A 21692-nucleotide genomic window follows, 5' to 3' on the forward strand; every position below is an offset into this window, starting at 1 on the left:
CAATGGAATATTACTCAGCAATCAAAAAAGATAAAGTCATGCCATTTGCAGCAACATGGATGGAGCTGGAAGGGATCATGCTCAGTGAATAAGCCAGAAAGACAAAGAAAAATACTGGATAGTTTCACTTATAGGAGATATGTAGAGTATCCAAATAAGGGATCAGGGGAAAAAAAGTTATTATAATAAAATGAAAATCAAATCAACAAGCAACTATAAACCAGAGACATTCTGCAGGGGTGGGAAGGAAGGGAGTAGCATCAAAACAGAGGTGGAAAGAGCACAAGGGACTATGGTGATGGGACACAGGTGAATTAGTGGTGGGAATTTCATGGAGACTATAACTGAGATGAGAAAGCATCTCAGCATTAAAAAAAAAGCATTAAAAAAAGAACAATGTAAAAAATATATTAAAAATAAAGAAAAATCAAAAAGAAAATCAAAAGAAAAGAAAAGAAAAGCAGGCATAAGAATAAGATAGCAGGAACTATAATCAAATGTCTTACAGTAAATGTAAATCGCTCTCACAGTAAACAAAAATTGCTCAAATTCCCTTACGAAAAGACAGTGATTTTGGATTGGATTTTGGATTGGAATAAAGCAAAAATTGGTTTGATCCAAAAGAATGCTGCATATAACAGTTGATCAGGGCATAGGCAGAGATATCTGGCAACAGCAAGATTTCTCTAGACTTTCTATATGCAAAAGAAAAATAAAATCAAGCTATCAGTAAAAGATCAAGATCAAATCAAGTGCAATATGAAAACATAAACACAAGAGAGTTCAAAGCTATCAAAAAAAGTACACAGCATTTCCTTCTGTACCCCCTCTCCACTCCACCCTCCCAAGAACCCCTAGAATCACCAGTGTAGGAAATCTTCTAGAAAACAGTCGCCAAAACTTTGATTTCCCGGAGCTTGGAGTCTGTAGAGAGCTAGACCTCCAGGTCAGAAACGCCAGAGTTTGGAGCAGGCCTCTGTTTGCTAGGTACCCCAAATACCAAAATCACCTCACTCTACCCCCTTGCTAATTGCTGTTCAATTCTGAATGCCCTGCACAGGCTAGGCAGAGGGCTACCAGAAATAAATGAAGCTTCTTTGCTCTTGAGTAGGTACTACCTTAAGAATTGCAAACAGTATACACCCACCCACCAACACACAAATATTGAAAGCAAAGGGAGAGCAATTTTTTTCACCTCCTCCAATCAGATGAATTTTCCTATATCTGTGGGCTTTGCCTACACAATTGCATTGTGCAATCAATAAGAGATTGTTACTTTCTTGGGGAGTTAGCACAGAAGTTCTTGTCAATAACAAATATAAAACTGTTAGTAGGTCTGCCTTTAAGCAACCCAGATATCAAATTCAGACCAATTGTCAAAATTATGATAACTTTTTCTTTAAATTTTCCCTGTCTGAGATCTGCAAACAGGTGGTTCTGGAATTAAAAGGACTCATTCACATTCCATTCTGTGTTCTTTACTTCCATGGTACCATTTTGGGACCAAAAGATTGCACAAAACTGTCACTGAGGTTATAATATGCAGTGCAGGATGAAAAGGAAGGGCCTTAGTTTAAAAGTTATGAATTTCAGGACCCTGACGACAGCACTGGATGCTTAGGTGACAGATGATAAACCTGTTAACCCGAGGATCCATTATTTTGTTACTTTGCTTACTTGCCAACCAGGAAAACAGGGTGATCTGGGCATTACGAGCAGGGAAGAGGTCACTGGGAGAGTCTTGTTGCCTCTCCAAAGGTAAACCTAGATCAACAGGAAGTTCTCAGGGTGAGTGGTGGGGAAGTTAGAGATGCTGAGCGCTGTGGATGAGGCGGTGCATGCAAAATAAAATGCTGATCACAGTAGCTAACTTTCATTGCAGTGTGCTAGGAGATTCACATGCCCCACTGTTTCGTCCTGTGGGGTTCGGTACAGCTGCAGTTAGTTACTCTCTTGAAGCTCCAAAACTGACCAGGGACTGCCCCAGGACCCTTGCTCCTACCACTCACTCCAAGTTCCTCTGCTTTGGCTAGAGTTCTTTCAACCTAGCAAACTTGTCCCTTGTCTGTTAGGAACTCTGATTAACAAACACATAGACATGGAAATACAAAACAGAAAAATCATTACCAGCTTAGTAAACGCTATTTTGAACCTAATCATTCCAGTGAGATTTATGAGATAAAATACGGAGGGAGGCCTCCCCAGTGGCGCAGCGGTTGAGCGCTGGGTTGCGAAGCTGCCCGCAGCCTCTGCAGCGCCGGTTCGATCCCCGGCTGCTCCCCGGGCACCGGAGGAGGATCCCGCATGGCGCGCAGACCTCTCCTGCCACGCGCTGCTTCCCTCAGCAGTGTGCTTCGGTCCTTCTGCCTGCTCTGCTCCCCGCTCTGGCTCTGGTGAATCCTCTTACCTTCCCGCGCTTCTGACTGTACCCAGTGCTTGCATAAATAAATAAATAAATAAATAAATAAATAAAAATACGGAGGGATTGTTGAAAAAGGAAGAATCCTGGAATGCCCCAAATTATGGAAACTTCTAAAGTGGCATACAGTTTTTTTGCACTTCTGATAATCAGAATATCAGTAGTGGATTTTTACAGGACTGAGAAAGTGAGCTACTCCCTAGAGCCAATATTTATAGGAATTTGACAGTATTTTTCAATCTGATGACTAAATTTCTTTTTTTTATATAACAGCTTATTTTTTTTTTTTTATAGAGGCATGGTTTATTTATTTATTTGTTTGTTTGTTTTTGTTTATACAAGCACTGGGTACAGTCAGAAGCGCGGGAGGGTGAGAGAATTCACCAGAACCAGAGCGGGGAGCAGAGCAGACAGGACTGAAGTACACTGCTGAGGGGAGCAGCGGGCGGCAGGACGTGGGACCCTCCTCCGGTGGCCGGGGAGCAGCCGGGGATCGAACCGACGCCACAGAGGCCGCGGGCAGCTTCGCAACCCAGCGCTCAACCGCTGCGCCACCGGGGAGGCCCTGATGACTACATTTCTTTAACAAGCCCAGTATTTCATTTTCCTCCTTGACTTGAAAGAGTAGGATTCTTCCTTTTTCAACAATCCCTCCTATTTTTATCTCATAAATCTCACTGGAATGATTGGGTTGAAAATAGCATTTACTGAGCTGGTAATGATTTTTCTGTTTAACTTTTTTTTTCTTTCTCAAGTGACTTAAAACAAGTTGTTGCCCACAGAGACGATGCCACCGTCCGCTCCTCCCCTTACACCGCGGTCATTGAAACTACAGAAATTTGACAATGGCGCCATCTCATGGAATACTAAAAAGTGACAAGAGGGCCTCCCCAGTGGCGCAGTGGTTGAGCGCTGGGTTGCGAAGCTGCCCACAGCCTCTGCAGCGCCGGTTCGATCCCCGGCTGCTCCCCGGCCACCGGAGGAGGGTCCCGCATGGCGCGCAGACCTCTCCTGCCGCCCGCTGCTCCCCTCAGCAGTGTGCTTTGGTCCTTCTGCCTGCTCTGCTCCCCGCTCTGGCTCTGGTGAATTCTCTCACCCTCCTGCGCTTCTGACTATACCCAGTGCTTGTATAAATAAATAAATAAATCTTAAAAAAAAAAAAATAAATAAAAAATAAAAAAAATAAAAAGTGACAAGAAGAAATTATTTCAAATTTTTCAACAAGTTTCTCCTAAATGCCTCTTTATCAGCTTTGGACACCTTCGTGGCTTATTTTACTTTTGGTTATTATTTCCATTCAAAACATACCACCGATTTAAAAAGTTATATATAAACATATAGCATAAAAATAGTCTATAAAAAGTATTTAAAATAAAACTCCTCATTTCTTTTTCCAGACATGGTACCCTGAGCATATATAAAAAAATGAATGAACAAACATACAATGACAAATATATGTATCTATGTATGCCACACAAATAAATGGGATAATATGTTATGTATTTTTCTGCAACATGTTTTCTTTTCCCCCTCTTTTGCCCATCATTAGTATATTTCCATTTCATAGGAAAGTAAGTAACTCGCTTTTAAAAAATTACTCCAAAATATCTCTGGATATGGAGTTTCCTTTTGGGATAATAAAAAAATGTTCTAAAATTAGATTGTGGGGCCTCCCCGGTGGCGCAGCGGTAGAGCGCTGGGTTGCGAAGCTGCCCGCGGCCTCTGCGGCGCCGGTTCAATCCCCGGCTGCTCCCCGGCCACTGGAGGAGGGTCCCACATGGCACGCAGACCTCTCCTGCTGCCCGCTGCTCCCCTCAGCAGCGCACTTTGGTCCTTCTGCCTGCTCTGCTCCCCGCTCTGGCTCTGGTGAATTCTCTCACCCTCCCGCGCTTCTGACTGTACCCAGGCTTGTATAAACAAACAAACAAACAAGCAAACAAATAAATAAAGAAAAACATGCCTCTATAAAAAAATAAATAAATAAATAAATAAATAAAATTAGATTGTGGTGATAGCTACACAGCTTGTGAAAATACTAAAAACCACTGAACTGTATATACTTCAAATTTTATGGTATGTAAATGATATCTCAATAAAGCTGTGTAATGAAAGAACAGGATGTCAAAACATATCCCAGTATAAGGACTTAAGGACTGCCTTTAATTTTTTTTTTTTCATAGAAGAACTGGAGTGTAGGCCAGAGGTGCAGTGGGAGGGGGTTGAAAGAGTCACCAGAGACAGAGTGGGGAGCAGAACAGGCGGATTCACTGAAATACACTGCTGAGGGGAGCAGCGGGCAAGACAAGACAGGTCTGCTGTGCCATGTGGCTCAGCTCCCTGGCTGGGGATCGAACTCAGACCAACAGCAGGCTGCAGTGTTAGCTTGACAGCGCTTGAGACTTAACCCCTGCACCACCAGAGAGGCCCCGGTTTCTAGCTTTTCTTTCACAGAATGTTCCATCCAAGCCAACCAAAAGTGGTGTCACGACTGAGGTTGTGTTCATAGCTGAACTGACCATCGTGACCACACCAGGAGAAAGAGGCTCAGCCAGGGAGAGCGAGGGGCGCGGGGCAGGCCTCTGCCCCCGAGTTATAATATTCATCCTGCAGCGCAGGATGAATAGGAAGGACCTTCACTTAAAAGTTGTTACGCATTTCAGGACGCTGGCATTGGCACATTAACCAAGAGTGGGGCCTATATGACCCCATGAAACTGAGCCTGCAGCCCCACCACAGACTCACTTCTCTTCCATCACCCCCTCAATAATGGCACACTCAAGAATCCCATCAGGCTCTGCCTCAGGGGGTGTCCAGCCCTCCACAGTCATCTCTGAGTGAGGCAGTTCAAGACATGATCTTGTTCATCACTTACAGGCTTTTCCCAATAAACTTTTATCACTTTTCATGGGAAAAGTGGGAATTAAGGAACTTATCTCAAGACTTGGGAAACAAGATAATAAACACTAGCAGGGCCTCCCTGGTGGCGCAAGGGGTTAAGTCTTAGCACTATGAAGCTATAGCCAGCCACTGCAGCACAAGTTCGCTCCCCAGCCAGGGAGATACCCACATGGCGCCACAGACCTCTCCTGTCTCGCCCGCTGCTCCCCTGAGCAGTGTATTTCAGTCAGTCTGCCTGTTCTGCTCCCCACTCTGTCTCTGGTGAATCCTCTCACCCTACACACTCACCTCTGGCCACTCGAACCCAGCTCTTGTATGCATAAATAAATAAATCTTTGAAAAAAAATAAACACTTGGACCTGATGGAGCGCTTATAATGCTGCTTGCAGAGTTTAGAAACTATGAAGTCTTGTAAAGTCTTTGTAATGGAAATGGTAAAAATCTTTGGGAAATGAGATGTTTTAGGGAGTTGTGCCCTTTGTGAGATTCTGAGATAGTAATACTTTAAGATTTAAAAGATTTATTTGATGAATGAAAGAAAAGTAGCCGATACTACAAAAGATAAATAGGGCATAATACTTATAAAAATAAAATATCAATTCTGAGACAAAAACTATCATATTTTAAAATACATTATATGAAAATGCATTTGTTGATTGAGCGCAAAAGCAAAAATAAGTGAACTTTAAAATCATTTAAAATTGAGCCTCCCCGGTGGTGCAGCAGGTTGAGCGCAGCGCTGTGAGGCTGTCCACAGTCTCTACAGCATGGGTTCGATTCCTGGCTGGCCAGGGAGATTCCCACATGGTGAGACAGCCCTCTCCTGTCTCACCCGCTGCTCCTCTCAGCAGGGCTTTCGATCCATCTGCCTGTTCTGCCCCCTACTCTGTCTCTGGTGAAGCCTCTCACCCTCCCGTGCCTCTGGCCTGTACCCCAGTTCTTGTATAAATAAAATAAAATCTTTAAAAAAAAATTTACATCCCTTGTTGAGTAGTTTGTAGTTTTACTTAAGCTAAGTAATATTGCATCGTTTATTTAGAGTTAATGAGGGGGTGGTGATGAAATTTTGATTAAAATTTTTGTTAAAATTTTGATTCCTACATTGAGTTACACATTCCTATCACACTACTGGTTATTAAATATTTTTTATAACACTGTGCACACCTCCTGGAAGCTTTGCAAGGAGTCCATGAGACATCCAGTATTGAGGTCTTGGACAACTTTCCTGTTTGTAGCACGGTATTTATTGTTACCAGTTTTCGCACTCTGGGGAAAGACTGTGTATCATGATAGTGTGGGTTTGGCATGATTTGGACTGCAAGGAATTTGCCAGATCCCTTGATGAGCATTTGCTTTTTCCATTAGAGACTTCACTTCTGATTCGTCGTGTGACCTCCTACCCCTCCAGAGCAGTCCTAGCAATGTTAGCGAACAGCTGTGAGTGGGACTTCCTCTGGTTTCCTGTGCTTCATCGTGTCCAAGCTGCGGTCTGCGAGCTTCCTGCACCAACCGAGAGATGAACACACAGATATGTCCCAACATGTCGGTTTTTCTGCAAACTCCCCACCCTCTCCCCATGCAGGCATGATGGTGCTCAGGGACAGGGCCCCCGCCTCTCCCCGGGGAGGGGCCTGTCAAGAAGGCGACACCTGTGAAATTCTGCTTCTAAGGGTCATCCCTGCAGAGATGAAACTCAAGAGGTTCTTTCCCTCCCATTTCCTCAGTGAGACATTAATGCAGCATGAGAATGACCATCACCTCCAATCATGCCTCTTCCTTTGAAAGAGCAGGTACCTCAGAAGTTATCATCAGAGGCCATAAAGGTCTTTTAGGAACTGAGTCAGGTTAAGTAAGATGATGAACTTCCAGCCTGTCGTAGCCAGGCAGGGAAGAAGTGGGGGTGAGAGCAGCAGGCTCTGGTTCTGCTGAGACACCCCCTCAACCCACTGACAGTAGCTAGGAGTGGGATTGGGAATGACCGACCCCCACAGGCTGGGACCTGGGGCCTGAGCATGAAGTCCTGAGGTGAGTCCACACTGGGGGCTACATGATGTCCCAGAAGGCCTGTTACCTGGCCAGGGACCTGGTTTCCTCACAGAGTGGGCACCTGTCCATAGGAACATGGAAACTTATCAGGCCAATCCTGGGTGGCAACAAGAATCAGTAACCCAAGTGGCCACACCTGGTCACAGCTCCCTCTCCTTGGGGAGCCACTCCCCACTTTCCATTTCATCCCGGTGACACCAGAATATTTGACTTTCCTTCTTTACACTTCATGGGACCAGGAGACTCTGGATCAGGTGGAAGGGACTCCTGAGGCAATCTGGATTGTGATGAGAGAATCTGAGGTCACCCAGGCCCATGGTGAAATGCAGAGTCCCAGGCGCATCTCCAGGAACATGGAGAGGGGTCTAGGAATCAATCGTGGGCAGAAACTCAGGCATTTCTGGTGCCAGGCTGGTGCTTCTCTCAACAGTCAATACCCACTTCACGATTTGAAACCGAACTCCCATGAAGTTCCTCTTGCTAAATCCAGAGACAGAAGCAGGGGAGGCGAGGTCACACAAAGACAGATACAAAGGGTTGGTTTTTTTCTTTCCCTTTTTTTTTTTTCTGTTTTCCTGCGTCCACCTTCCCAGGCAGTCCCCTCCCACATCTCTGCTAAAAAGAGCTGGTGGAAGACACAGGCAGGGCAAAGAGGCCACACACATCATGTCAAGTTTGTTCAGATAACTCCGATTTCTTTGACTTGATCAAAGAGGAGGAAGCTCGCTGGACTCTTGCCATCACACCACTGCACCAACGGCTTCGCCCTCCCGTCTCATGTCTCTACAGAGGATGTGCAGCCCCTGGAACACGCTGGGTTGGGAGCGGCAGTTTTTCTGCTGTCACATCAAGGATTCACTTACCATTTTGAGGCTTCAATCTCCAAACCGAAAGATGAGCTGGAAAAAGAGTTTTCTCATCTTCCTTTTCTCTCTTTTGGTCCCAAAAGGGGCAGCGGCCTGTAAGACAATGAAAAAAACAGAAGGTAAGTTTCATTTACTTTTCAAGTACTTTAGTACTTTGTACTAAAACCTTCCCCAGAATGGGAAGGTGGGCTCTTTTAAACATGATCATTCGTAAATAAGTTTTTCTCTGCTTCTACAGCCAAAGTAGTAAAGTCTTTTTCAAATGACATGATTTTAGGGAGGGTGTTGAAGCATCTTTCCTGAGACTCAGAGACAACAGTTTGGGTTGTTTGACAATAAAATCTTTCTCTGTTGTTTTTAATTAGAAAATCAATGCACAACCATTGTAAAAATAATGCAGGCATCACACAAAATATATAGATTGGGAGGCTGTTTATTATTACAGGGCTAGACTCAGAGTCCTGGGCCTCCCTGGTGGCCCAGAGGTTATGTTTCAGTGCTATCACTGCTGCGACTTGAGTTCGATTCCCAGCCAGGGAGCTGACCCACATAGGGCACAGCAGATCTCTCCTGTCTCACCCGCTGCTCCCCTCAGCAGTGTGTTTCAGTCAATATGCCTGTTCTGCTCCCCACTCTGTCTCTGGGGAATCCTCTCACCCCCTGCACCTCTGGCCTATACCCTAGATTTTCCATGCAAAAAAAAAAGCTGGACTAGAGGTCCTAAGCTTGTGGGACCTTTTCCAGCTGGCAGCCTAGACACACAACTTAACCACTTTAATTTCTTTCCTCTTTGAAGTGCGGATAAGAAACGCATCTCTCTGGGAAGTTTGTGAGGCCTGAGCCTGGCCAGGTCCCACAGCCCAGTGCCTGGTGTACAGGAGCCATCCATGAGAGCTGCCAAATGTTACCATATAAAATGCGAAGCTTCTGTAACACTACCTCCAAACCCCTCTGCTTCCAGATGAAACCACAATTAACAGCCATTTCCTATTCAATAGTATAGTAAAAAGACTTTTGTGACTTGTCTTTTTTTTTTTTTTTTTTTTACTTCATCTTCCAGCACAGAGATTTTTCTAAGTGGTAGAAGTAGATTATTTCCTTTTTTTAACAGCTCTCTGGCATTTCACAATAGGACTCACAATGATTCATTTAACCAACCCCTCCCTGATTCTTCCATTTAAAAAATCATATAACAATGAATGCTGCAATGACTATGCTTGTACAAGCCCTCCTTTGTGGACTCACAAGCATGAGACCTTCTGCGGGATAAAATACTAGAAGTGAAATTGTGGGGCCAAGGGCACACCCCTTTGACTCCTTATAGATTTTGTAAAATTGACCTCCCCACACAATGAACCTGTACTCGGCCCACCAGCAGTGTCTGCTCCGGTGGAGGGCAAGTGTCCCATCCGCTCACTCACAGAAGAACAATCCAGTTTTAAAATTTGTGCCAGTCAGTTGAGTACAAAATATTGTTTAAATTTGCAGCTGCCTTGTCATGTATGAAGTTGACCATCTTTTTTCCCTTTGACTATCCATGAAAGCACCTGCGTAGATGGAATTTAGGGATGGCCGTTTCTGGTTGGAAGCTAATGCAGGACCGGAAACAGGTCACCTGTTCAGATCAAAGATCAGGTGGGGCCTTGAGGTCATTTTTTTTTTAATTCCTTTCCCTCTTTTTTTTTTATTCTATTATATATATATTTTTTGGCCCCAGGTCTGGATGATGACCTTTTGCCTCTTCTACTGGGAATTACTTATTCATATTACTTGTCTAATTATCAGTTGCTTTATTTCTTATTGATTTTTGTATATAACAAGAATCTTATCCCTTCACTTATGTTTTAAACACTTTCTTCCAGACTGTCCTTTAATCTTACCACAGAGAAGTTGTAAGTTTTAAGATAATCAATTTTTTCCAAACTTTTCTTTATGGCTGCTAATTCCAAATATCTTACCTGGAAGAGCTTTTTCCTACCAAGTGATATAAAATGTTTCCCTAAATTCCTCTTAATTTCTGTGTTATTTTTTATGTTAGACTTTACAATAAGGGTTCTTTTTTTCCCTTGATTTTTTAAATAATGAAAACACACACACACAAGACACTAAGGTATACTGCGATCATATCAAAGGGTCTCAAGGTTTAGAGATGCCTGAACAACTCTAAACAACAAGAATAAAAATTGCAATGGATTGAAACACATCAAATACATTTAAATCTACACATTCGTAATGATCCTCAAACAAATTAAAAAAACCCACAGCAATAAAAGAAAAATATCTCACTGTTATGTTAAAATACAGTATTGCAAAGCCAACATTACCTCAACGAAGATAATTGGAAAAAATACTGCTAATTTTGGGGAGATGGTTATGGCATTGGGTCCAGTACTGTAGAGACACGAATTATCAATGTCCTTCAGACGAAGATCAGCAGGGACATACATGTGGTTAAGTCAAATTGGTTTTGGGAGAAAATGCCTGGCTGGGAACCACGGGATGTCTCAGCAAGAGAGTGCTAGAAAGGACTTAGGGTAAGATTGGGACTTGTGTTAAGTAATTTAGGGGAAGAGTCCAAGCAGCAGACTATAATCAGGATTGAATTCTGTTAGGAAGTAGGATTAAAGACGGGGTATCTTAATAATTCTTAACTAATGGGCAAGGAAAATAGAGCAAGGCTAAAGCCATGACTTCTAAAGAAACAGCAGTCACTTCTATTGGCCAACTTAGGGCGAGGCTTGGCCATTTTGTAATTTGGACAATGATTATGTCTTTATCTGTCTTCAGGCCTGATTGGGAAGTGGCCTTATTCTTTTTCTCAACCCAACATGGTAGTAGAGGTGGCTTTGTTTGATAGGGAAGTTCTAAGTGTGAGTGACAGGTCAGTTCCTGGAAGGCCAGTTCCCAGATGTCAGGGACTGTTTTTCTCTTTCTCAATACTGAAACTCACAGCTGAAATACTAGGCCGTCTGGGATTTGCAGTGGAAAGTAATGTGGGAGAATGAAATAGTGTTACCCTGAGTTGATAATTTTGGAAGCTGAGTGATAGGCCCATGGGGATGATTATAGTTTCTTCTCTGTTATGTCTGAAGTTTAAAAAAAATTCAAATAATGGACAAAACAGGTCATCCTGTTTGGCTATGGGACCTGAAACTTTAATGTTTCTAACTCAGCATGACCAGTCTTAGAGGCCAGGAGAGATAGCCAACAAAAGGGGCTGGTCAGGCCTCCATCCCTCCCTGGGAGAGCCCTTGGGGGGCTTCCTCACACAATGGTCAGCCTGGCTGAGGGGACAGGAGATGGCCTTCTTAGGAAAAGTAGCCAAGAACAGGGTATTTCCACCATTCGACCCACAAAATATGACCAGATGGCCATTGAGTTATCCTCAGGGATATTAACAAGGACTTTTTCTTGTGTTGTTTGCTTTCCAGAATTTTCTTCTCCGTATTTGAACTCAGAAACAAAAGCAGTCACGAGGGGTCAAAACGTCTCTCTGGTTTGTTCCATCCAGAACAGTTCACTGCAAATCACGTATCGTTTGTTTCGGAACCTGTGTTGTCTGGATACCCAGAACAAAACAGGTGACCCCATGGTGGTTAACCTAACCATTGCGGAAGTCCATGATTTGGGTCCCTACAAATGCAAAGCTACGGTTTCCAACTGTTCGAAATACAGTAGTGAGTTCAACTTCACCTTTGTCAGTAAGTAGAGCGCTTGTTACTTGGGGCCCCTGAGATGTGTGTGATTCATCCCTCCTCCTCTGCGGGCTCTCTCCGCCCCTGCAGAAACTCACTCAGGAGCTTGGGGAGGATGTCGCCTGTACTCTTCATAACTCCATTTTACTTTCTCTTTCAAATAACGGTAATGACAACAAATAGGCTGATGGTCTTAGACCAAAAATTCTCATATCAACAATTTGGAAAATTGAGGAGATCTTGTCTAGATGCACATGGGCAAAGAATAACTTTTCCTGGGCTTCCCTGGTGGTGCAGGCAGTGGAGCGCAGTACTGTGAAGCTGTCCGCAGCCTCTGCAGTTCTGGTTTGATCCCCGCCCGCCTCAGAGCAACCCACATGGGGAGGCAGACCTCTCCTGTCTCGCCCACTGCTCCTCTCAGCAGTGTATTTCGTCAGTCTGCCTGTTCTGCTCCCTGCTCTGTCTCTGGTGAATCCTCTCACCCTCCCACACATCTGGCCTGTACTCCAGTTCTTGTATAAATAAAAAAAAAATCTTTAAAAAAGATTTCCACCATTGCTGTGGGTTTCCTCCATTTGAATAGTAAGTGCCTACGTGTCTGCAGGAATTAAATCTGCTCTTAGGTAGTTCAGAACTTGGTGGTTTAAGCCCTAAATTAGTGGACTAAAAGCCCCCTAGTCTCCAGTTCCTGAGCTTCTGTCCCACACATCTACAGGACATCTTCCCTCATCCTCATCCCTCACCCCCCCAAAAAAGAATAACTTTTCCTTTTGAATTTGAATAAGAAGTCTTAGATTCAGTGTTGGCTTCTGTGACCAGCATCTTCAAATTTCCCCAGAACTTTCCCTTCCTCATCAGTCAGTCTTCTTCCTGCCCAGCCACAGCTTACCATTTTTATATTTTTCTTTCCTACCTTCCCACCCTAAGCCTCTCACATCTAGCATTAATGGCCTCATCTATGAAGATGATAATCTTCATAGGAGAGGAAAGAGGGGTTTTCCAGGTAATACAGGTACATTGTACCTGGAGTCTTCTCAACACAGTTGTCCTGACACACTGACCAAAATTTGAGTTATTCTCCTGGCCCATGCTCACAGGTACAGTAACCACTGGCCTGTGTGGTTCTTTAATTTAATTTAATTTTTTTAAAGGTTTAGTTATTTATGCCTACAAGAGCTGGGGCACAGGCCAGAGATGCAGGGGGTGAGAGGATCCACCAGAGACAGAGCGGGGAACAGAACAGGCAGACTGACTGAAACACACTGCAAAGGGGAGCAGCGGGCGGGACAGGAGAGGCTCGCATCGCCATGTGGGTTGCTCCCTGGCCAGCTAGGGATTGAACTCGTGCTGCAGAGGCTGCAGATCGCTTGACAGTGCAGCACCCAACCCCTTGCACCACCAGGGAGGCCCTGGTTCTTTAATTTTAAATTCAAAGTACTAAAATTAGATGGAATAAAAAATTCAGTGCCTCATTAGTCATATTTCAAGTACTCTGCAGCCACAGGGGTGGCTGGTAGCTGCTGTATTAAACAGCACAGACACAGAACATTTCCATTGTTACAGAAATTTCTATCAGAGGCCTCTGCTGCAGGCAGATTCTCTTTGTCACGCATCTTGTCATGCATCTAGACAAGATCTCCACAATCTTCCAAATTGTTGACATGGAAATTTTTAGGTTATCGCCATCTTAACAATCTGATGACAGTGATAGATTCTTCCCTCGAGAAGGGCTCGTGAGACTTCAGATACAAATTTCCATGTAAGACTTAAGAAGATCTAGGTTGAAATCTACTATCTTTACACAATTTTGAACACAAGCTGAATAGAAGCCGAGACTGTAAAAGAACTGTGAAGAAGGAGGGAAACTCTACAAATGTGGCCCTGGGCTGGGGTCAGTGGAGGGAGGGGGGCGGGGAGCAATGTGAGGCCATAACCTAACGACAATTTGCTCTAGTGATCAGAACTTGAATTAGTGGACTAAAAGCCCCCTAGTCTCCTGTTCCTGAGCTTCTGTCCCACAGATCTATAGGAAATCTTCCCTCATCCCACTCCTGTGAACTGGGCAGCCTGGTACTGCAGAAAGAGCAATGGCGTGGCCATCGAGGAATCTGTGTAACACCAGCTTTCTTGGGATTTCCTGTCTGGATCGACCTTAGCTGTAGCTCTAGTGCTCAATTACTGAAATCTGAATTGTAAAACTAGGCAGTATGATGCTATCATTGTCTGATTTTGAGTCTGAGTGAGAATCTCAGTCCATGGTGGGTGTGGAACGGGGTGAGGAAGGTAGGGCAGTTACTTGTCAGAGAAAGTATCTAGTTGCTCTTCAAATTCCTGAGATTCAGTATGAGAAAAGATGGCAAGATGCACCATGGCTGAGGGTTTCCTCCATTTGAATAGTAAGTGCCTCCGGATCTGCAGGAATTAAATCTGCTCTTAGATAGTTCAGAACTTGAATTAGTGGACTAAAAGCCCCCTAGTCTCCAGTTCCTGAGCTTCTGTCCCATACATCTCTAGGAAATCTTCCCTCCTCCTGCCTTCTGCGTAAATGCACATATTTCTTGCAATGTTAAAGTAACTACAGTGTCCTGTAGACATGTTTTGATAGATTATAAAACTATGATCTTCACTTAAATCAGATTAATAGTTACCTATTGAGGGACATCCCTGGTGGCGCAGAGGATTGAGCACAGAGCTGTGAAGCTGTCCACAGCCTCTGTAGCGCCGGTTCAATTCCTGGCTGGCCAAGGAGATTCCCACTTAGCGAGGCAGACCTCTCCTGTCTCGCCCACTGCTCCCCTCAGCAATGTACTTCGGTCCTTTTGCCTGTTCTGCTCCTTGCTCTGTCTCTGGTGAATTCTCTCACCCTCCCACTCCTCTGGCCTGTACCCCAGTGCTTGCATAAATAAATAAATCTTAAAAATAAAATAAAATAAACTTAAAAAATTAGCTACCTATTGAGAGCCTAGTGCAAATAATTGTGTTGTGTTCCTCCAGGGTTTTGATAAAGGTTAAGATATGATCTTGTTCCAAACCCAGGAAGGGCTTGAGTCATGAACACCACAACATTAGTCATTAATCACTCATGGGTACCAAAAATTATCCTTCTTTTATAAAAATACTGTATTTTTTTAAAGATTTATTTATTTATACAAGAGCTGGGGTACAGGCCAGAAGCACGGGAGGGTAAGAGGATTCACCAGAGACAGAGCAGGGAACAGAACAAGCAGACAGACCGAGAACACTGCTGAGGGGACCAGCGGGTGGGCGAGGCAGGAGAGGCCTGCCACACCATGTGGGAATCTCCCTGGCCAGCCAGGAATCGTACCGGCACTGCAGAGGCTGTGGACAGCTTCACAGTGCTGCGCTCAACCCGTTGCGCCACCAGGAAGGCCCCCCCAAAAAAACCCTGTATTATTAATGAATTATATAATGACACACAGCTGGATTTCCCAAGAACTAGCTTGTGAGCTGACAGAGCCTAGCAGACCCACACACTTCCAACTGACAATTTCCCTTGAATCTGTTCGTTGAGGGAGGATTACTTCCTATTTTTTTGAGGAAGGGGAAGATTACTGTACTGCTGAATTGTGTCTCTCCCCTTGCCACTTCGTTCTATGTGGAACTCCAAGGATGCTGAGAACGCTAAGTCCCAGCCTGGCCTTCCACTTCTTTATGAAGGGACATTTTCCGGGGTAGCAAAGGCAAAAGCAATATGTACTCTTGGACACTGAAAACTTGATCCAGTCTCATCCTCAAAAGAGCAGAGCCCACACTCTGGTGTTCAGTAAATTCTAACAAATGAGTCAGGCCCCAGAGTTAGACTTCGGCCTATAAGTTGTAGCCCTTCCATTTACTGTGTGACTTTAGGAAAGTGACTTAACCTCTCTGAGCCTTACTCAACTCTTTCGTAAAGCAATTTACATGAAGTGCCTAACAGTGTCTGGCATGACGTTAACATTCAATAAATGGTAGGTGTTTGGGTGACGTCAATCATGCCAACATAACTAAGGGCTTTGCCCAGTAAATGAACAGGCCATTCTGAGGCTGCTGAGCCTAACAGTGTAGCTAGTTTGTTAAACACTATGCTGCTTTTTCTCATCTGATGGAAGATGTAGTTGGTTGTGACTTTGAGAAGCTGAGGAACAAGTTAACTCGATAGCAGCGAGCAGCTGTGCACAGTGGCATAGGGTCCTGGGTGCACAGCACATTGGTTAATCTGAGAGACATGGTGACTCCAGACTACTCAACAGTTCAACATCCTTGGCAAAGACCTGTGCAGTGACCAGTGAATGCCGTCTTCTTGCAGATGAAGAGCGCTGTCCTTTCTGCCTACTGCTGCTTCTTCCAGGGTTATTATTGGTGCTAATAGTAATAATCCTAATTCTGGCATTTTGGATCCTACCAAAGGACAAAGCACGTAAGTTCTTTAGATTTCCCATGGGTTTGGGATACAGACAGCTGGGGAGAGGGGGAGGAAGCAGGGAAAGAAGGATCAGAAATGGGATGTGAAGAAAATGCAAAGAGGTGGGAAGGATCCAGAAGGGGGAGGGTAGAGAAAATGGACAGTTCCAGGTGGGATGATCCTTTCTCTTGTAAAAGCCTTTCTTGTTTAGATTGCTCCTGAGTGGGCTGCACTAACGAGAGGCCACCCTAGGCTTAATGCTCAGCTGCCACTGTCTTGAAATTCTTATACTATTTTTCAAAAATTTATTTTAAAAATGTGATAAAATATACATAATAAAATTTACCACTGCAATGACTGTTCAGCGGCATTAAGTACATTCACGTGGCCATGCCGCCTCCACCATCATCCACCCACCCGGTGCTTTTTTATCGTGCAAGACTAAAACTCTAGCCCTGTGAAACCAGGACTCCCCACTCATTGCCCACTCCTCCCAGGCCCTGGCACCACCATTCTACTTTGTCTCTATGAATTTTACAACTCTTGGTACTTCTGATAAGTGGAATAAGAGAGCACTTGTCCTTTTATAGCAGATATTATTTCACTTAGGACAGTTTTGGCAAGGTCTATCCATGTTCTAGCCTATGTCAGCATTTTCTGCCTTTTAACGCCTCAGAATATTCCATTACGTATAAAGACATTGATCCAGACACACTGCTAATCCACCCATCTATCAAACAAACCTGTGTGGCTCCACCATTTGGCTATTATGAATAACCTGCTGGATTGTGGGTGTGCAAACGTAGTAACTTCTCAGCCAAAGGCTCCACATTTTCCCTGTGCACTGAACTCTGCAAATGACATAGCGGGCCCTGCTGGCCAGCTCTTCACCGGCAAGAGTTTTGCCCTGTCACTGAGTCTGCGGTAGGAGGAAGCTCAGTCAGGTGGAGACCAGCCAGTGTCGTTCCTGGTGGCCCCAACTTAGTGCTGCATCAAGCCCCTGCTTTTGGCTCTTCCCATCTCAGAGCCACCTGTAGTTAGGACTTCAAAGTGGCCTTGCAATTGGCACAGATGTTCAGAGAAATATCGAGAAGTTCAGAGAAATATCGAGATCTGCACACAAGATGCTTGGAGTCTCAGCATAGCACCCGCCACCAAGCCCAGGAGCGCTAGGTGGGCTCCCCTGTCTGGGTGTCAGCCTTCTTACGTGGAGAGAGGGGCTCTCGGAACTGGGCCTAGAATCAGGTGGTGCACGTGGGGTTCCTCCTTCGCCCTCCGTCTCTAGAGTTGTCATTCAGAGACATCAGGATCTCAGTTGACCTGAAATTTAAAAATAGATGTCAAAGCAGAAACATCGTGGACACTTTTAAAACCCACCTCCCCTTCCTGCAAAAAAGTCCAGAGTCTTGCAAAATACGGAATTCATGTTCCTGATTGCCGGCCAGAGCAGAAAGCAGAGTCATCTGATAAATCATCCGATAAGCTAAACAGAGTCACCTGGTTGACGAGCTCACAGCTCCTGCCAGACATCAGACTTTTCTGTTCTTTTTGGCGAGGAAAGACAATAAGTCTCTGGTCGTTTGAAATGCAGTCTGACAGGCAAAGGATGTTATTCACAGACCTGGGAAAATAAACCGGACAGGCTCCTGGCTGGGAGAAGCAGTTGCCATAGAATCCTAGCTGCACCCATGGTTTTGCTTTAATTCAGTTGCGGCCTTTGGAGCAGGTGATTCTTTTAGAACTTGGGAAGGCGATAAAATAAGCACCATATGGCTGGATTGCTTCATTTAATGATTCTGCACCAATGTACGCAGGAAAAACTATGCGAGAACAGGCACCCCGGGACTGTGGAAAGACACCCGCGGAAGCTGGGATATATGCAAATATCTGTCCAAGCCAAGCAGGTAACAGAACTTGAGTATTTTGGTTGGTTTAGGTTTTTGTCTTTTTTTTTTATGGTTGTACACACGTGGGTTAAAAAAAAAAAAAAGGACAGGCATAGAGGACGATCTCCCTCCTACCCTGCACCCACTCCCACTTGCCAGGGGAGACGATCATTTGTTTAGATCCTTGCACAGAGGGGAGGCAGCCCCTCAGAGACAGGCCATCCTAACCCTGATTTCTCACTTGGCTACCTATCTTGCAGATTTTTTTTTAATCCATTTGGAATGATCTGTGCTGTGCTTTACAGCCTTTCGATCGCCCCCGAAAGCAGGCCTGTTTTATGATAACTAGACCCAGGGACAAGGCTGGCCGTGAGAACAGTCCCAGCCACCACGGCAGAGGGCCGGCCACGGGCCAGGTGCGCGCTGGGCATCTGCCGCCCGAAAGCAGACACCACACCCCAACTCACGTCGTTGCTTTGTCGTAGATGAACGACTTGTGCCAGACTGGGAACCAAGGCAGTGTGTTTCCACAGCCCAAGACAGGTGGTGTTATATTAATAAAAGCCTCGGTGGCTTTTTCAGGCTTTTATTGAGCTTTTATCAGGTGCACAGCAGGCAGGGGTGCCAGGGGCTGGCAGGCCGCCCAGCCCCCAGTGAGTCTTCACTCTTCCTGGGCTCTCTGGTGTTCTCATGTGGCCTCTGCATCTCTGCCATAGTAGGGCGGTGGGTGAAGCCACACCCTCCCGTGATCAGAGACTCAGAGTCTGTGTCTTTTGCCCAGAGACTAGACACTCCCAGGAGATCCATTACTCCTCGCCCGTGTTCCAGGAGGCGGCACCCAGAGAGCGCGGTGAGTCAAAGCAGGCAGCCCACAGACCTGAGGCAAACAGCAGGGGAGGGGCAGGGCCAGGGGTCCAAACAGGGGAGGTCCCCAGGGCTGTGGTGGTGGGAGAACTGGGGGACTACCATGATGCACAAAAGTGAACAACGATGTAAGAAATAAAATCGGCTGTCAGCAGGGCACGGCGGTCCCTGTGAGGCCACCACAGTGGAGGGCTTTGGGAGTCCAAGGATGGGAGCCGCATGTGCACCCCAGGAAGCCAATGACACCCCACTCCACAGCTCCTGCCAGAGCTCATGAGGAGATGGGCTGCTGGGAAGGGGGGCAGGATACAGCAGAGGCTGTTGTAGCACCAGGAAGAGCACAGGGCAGGATCTCTGTGATCCGGGCAGACAAGTAAAGGAGAGGCCTGGAGCCTGTGGTGGCTTTTGTTTTTAAAGATTTATTTATTTATACAAGCACTGGGTACAGTCAGAAGCGCGGGAGGGTGAGAGAATTCACCAGAGCCAGAGCGGGGAGCAGAGCAGGCAGAAGGACCGAAGTACACTGCTGAGGGGAGCAGCGGGCGGCAGGAGAGGTCTGCGCGCCATGTGGGACCCTCCTCCTGTGGCCCGGGGAGCAGCCGGGGATCGAACCTGCGCCAGAGGCCGCGGGCAGCTTCGCAACCCAGCGCTCAACCACTGCGCCGCCCTTGGTGGCTTTTTCAGGCTTTTATTGAGCTTTTATCAGGTACACAGCAGGCAGGGGTGCCGGGGGGCTGGCAGGCCACCCGGCCCCCTGTGAGTCTTCACTCTTCCTGGGCTCTCTGGCGTTCTCATGTGGCCTCTGCTTCTCTGCTGGTTCTGCTCTCATTCTCTCTTCTCGTTCTCGCTCTGCTGACGTCCCGATGACGCCGCCCTTATAAGCCCAGTCTCTTGGCCCAGGTGCACCCACCTATGCATGCCCACACCCTACTCCAGGTGCCCGCCATCAGGCATGCGTGTAGGACCCCAGGGAGTCATCATTAATGCTAATGGCAGGAGGGCAGAAAAGCCTGGTAATCACTTACCCTTCACTGTCCACATAAAACACTCCCTATTTCATACAGTCCAGGAAAAGCCCGTTAATACTTGGTGCTGTCCCAGTTTGTAGAAAGAATTTCTTCTTAGAGCCTCTGGGGACATATATCCTAAGTTTATCTAATTATTTCCTCATTTATATTCCAGAAGCCTCTAATGATTGTAAAACGGCCTGTGTCTATTCTGAACTCACCATATAAAATTTCAAGATACAAACTGCAACTCAGGGTAAGATGCTTTTGTCAAGCCGGCTGACGCGGAGAAAAAGCAAACTTGACTGACACTTAAAACATGTCTTACCTGTTTACTTAAGGTGAATCAGGGTCCGTCAGGTCCCAGCACGCTTCCTGGCCACTCAGGTATATTCAATCCCGTCATCGCACGAGAGGTTTGTGAGGTGGGATGCTGCCAGGTAACAGCGTTATAAAACTATTGCTACCTTCAGGCCTGGGCCATCCTCCCTGCAGTCGCGTTTACAAAGAATGATTGGGCCTCCTGGTGGTGCAAGGGGTTAAGCACCGCACTGTGAAGCAATCCGCAGCCTCTGCAGCACAAGTTCGATCCCCTCCCAGCCAGGGAGCAACCCACATGGTGCAGCAGACCTCTCCTGTCTCACCCACTGCTCCCCTCAGCAGTGTGTTTCAGTAATCTGCCTGTTCTGTTCCCCACTCTGTCTCTGGTGGATCCTCTCACTCCCCTACCCCTGCATCTCTGGCCTATACCCCAGCTCTTGTATGCATAAATAAATAAATGTTTAAAATAATATATAAAGAATGATTGTTCCCAGGTGGTTCTCTTCACACTGCCTCCTGGGAGCTTTAGAATGATCATGTTTTGGGTCCCGTGTCCCCACACCCACTGAAGCTGCATAAGCAAAAAGCACAAAGTAAAACCATGGGTAAAGCATAAATTGATGACCTTGAGGTGTAGCTGAAGTGCCCACAGTCACCTCGGAGAGAGCAAGGCAGGGCCCACCACACACCACATATATTCTCTGCTGCCATTTCACTTTGCTCTCGGCTTTGATAGGCCTGGAGCACACCTGTGTTGATTTTCACGGCCTTTCTCAGGCTCAGGGTTTAGCTAGTCATGTGGCGTCCCGTCCTGCCTTTCCCCTCAGCGTTCTGTGGCAGGAACAGCCTGGAGTCGATTTGGGAAGACAGGAGAATATATTCATTTTCTAGGAGTGTTGTCAACAAGTTACCACAAACTGGTGGCTTAGAACAACAGAAATGGATTTCCTCATCATGCTGAAGGCCAGAAATCCAAGTTCAAGGAGTGAGCAGGGCCACACACACTCTTGTTGAAGCTCTAGGAGGAGAATCCTTCTTACCTCTGTCAATTCCTGGTGGCTCCTGCTGTTCCTTGACTTGTGGCCGTGTTTTGGCAACCTCCACTGTGCACGGCCTTCTCCTCCCCGGCCTGGTCCACGGCTGTCTTCCGTGACCGTCTCTTGGAAGGATCACGATTTTTGGATTTAAGAACCACCTGGATTATCCAGGATGCTCTCATCAAGACCCTTAATCACATCTGCAAAGACCCGTTTTCCAAATGAGGGAACAGTCTCAGGTTCCAGGAATT

The 21692-nt window shown here is 45.9% G+C and overlaps 1 protein-coding gene across 3 annotated transcripts; it reads left to right on the forward strand.

Annotated features, from left to right (window-relative positions):
* Positions 1–7974: 7974 nt before the first annotated feature.
* On the forward strand, positions 7975–20844 carry MILR1 (mast cell immunoglobulin like receptor 1). 3 transcript variants are annotated; one of them, XR_008549549.1, is made up of 7 exons: positions 7975–8348; positions 11661–11930; positions 16231–16341; positions 18141–18230; positions 18994–19062; positions 20259–20470; positions 20557–20844. XR_008549549.1 is itself a non-coding variant. In XM_037493560.2 (7 exons), the coding sequence occupies exons 1-6, from the start codon at positions 8141–8143 to the stop codon at positions 20309–20311; spliced, it is 801 nt and encodes a 266-aa protein (XP_037349457.1). In that variant the 5' UTR covers positions 7975–8140; the 3' UTR covers positions 20312–20339; positions 20425–20844. The 3 variants fall into 3 exon arrangements, 2 of the variants coding, with proteins under 2 accessions (XP_037349457.1, XP_054545037.1); XM_037493560.2 differs by having other exon boundaries at positions 20259–20339; positions 20425–20844; XM_054689062.1 differs by having other exon boundaries at positions 20259–20844.
* Positions 20845–21692: the final 848 nt, after the last annotated feature.

This window comes from Talpa occidentalis, unplaced genomic scaffold (genome assembly GCF_014898055.3).
Source record: "Talpa occidentalis isolate TD23 unplaced genomic scaffold, MPIMG_talOcc4v2.1 talOcc4.7, whole genome shotgun sequence".
NCBI classification, from domain to species: domain Eukaryota; kingdom Metazoa; phylum Chordata; class Mammalia; order Eulipotyphla; family Talpidae; genus Talpa; species Talpa occidentalis.

Bases quoted from the DNA above. Each gene is read 5' to 3' on its own strand.
- MILR1 (XM_054689062.1), top strand. From the start codon at position 8,141: ATGTCTCTACAGAGGATGTGCAGCCCCTGGAACACGCTGGGTTGGGAG. The intron at 8,349-11,660 runs GTAAGTTTCATT...TTTGCTTTCCAG, and splicing joins GACAATGAAAAAAACAGAAG to AATTTTCTTCTCCGTATTTG. The intron at 19,063-20,258 runs GTGAGTCAAAGC...TTTATATTCCAG, and splicing joins GGCGGCACCCAGAGAGCGCG to AAGCCTCTAATGATTGTAAA.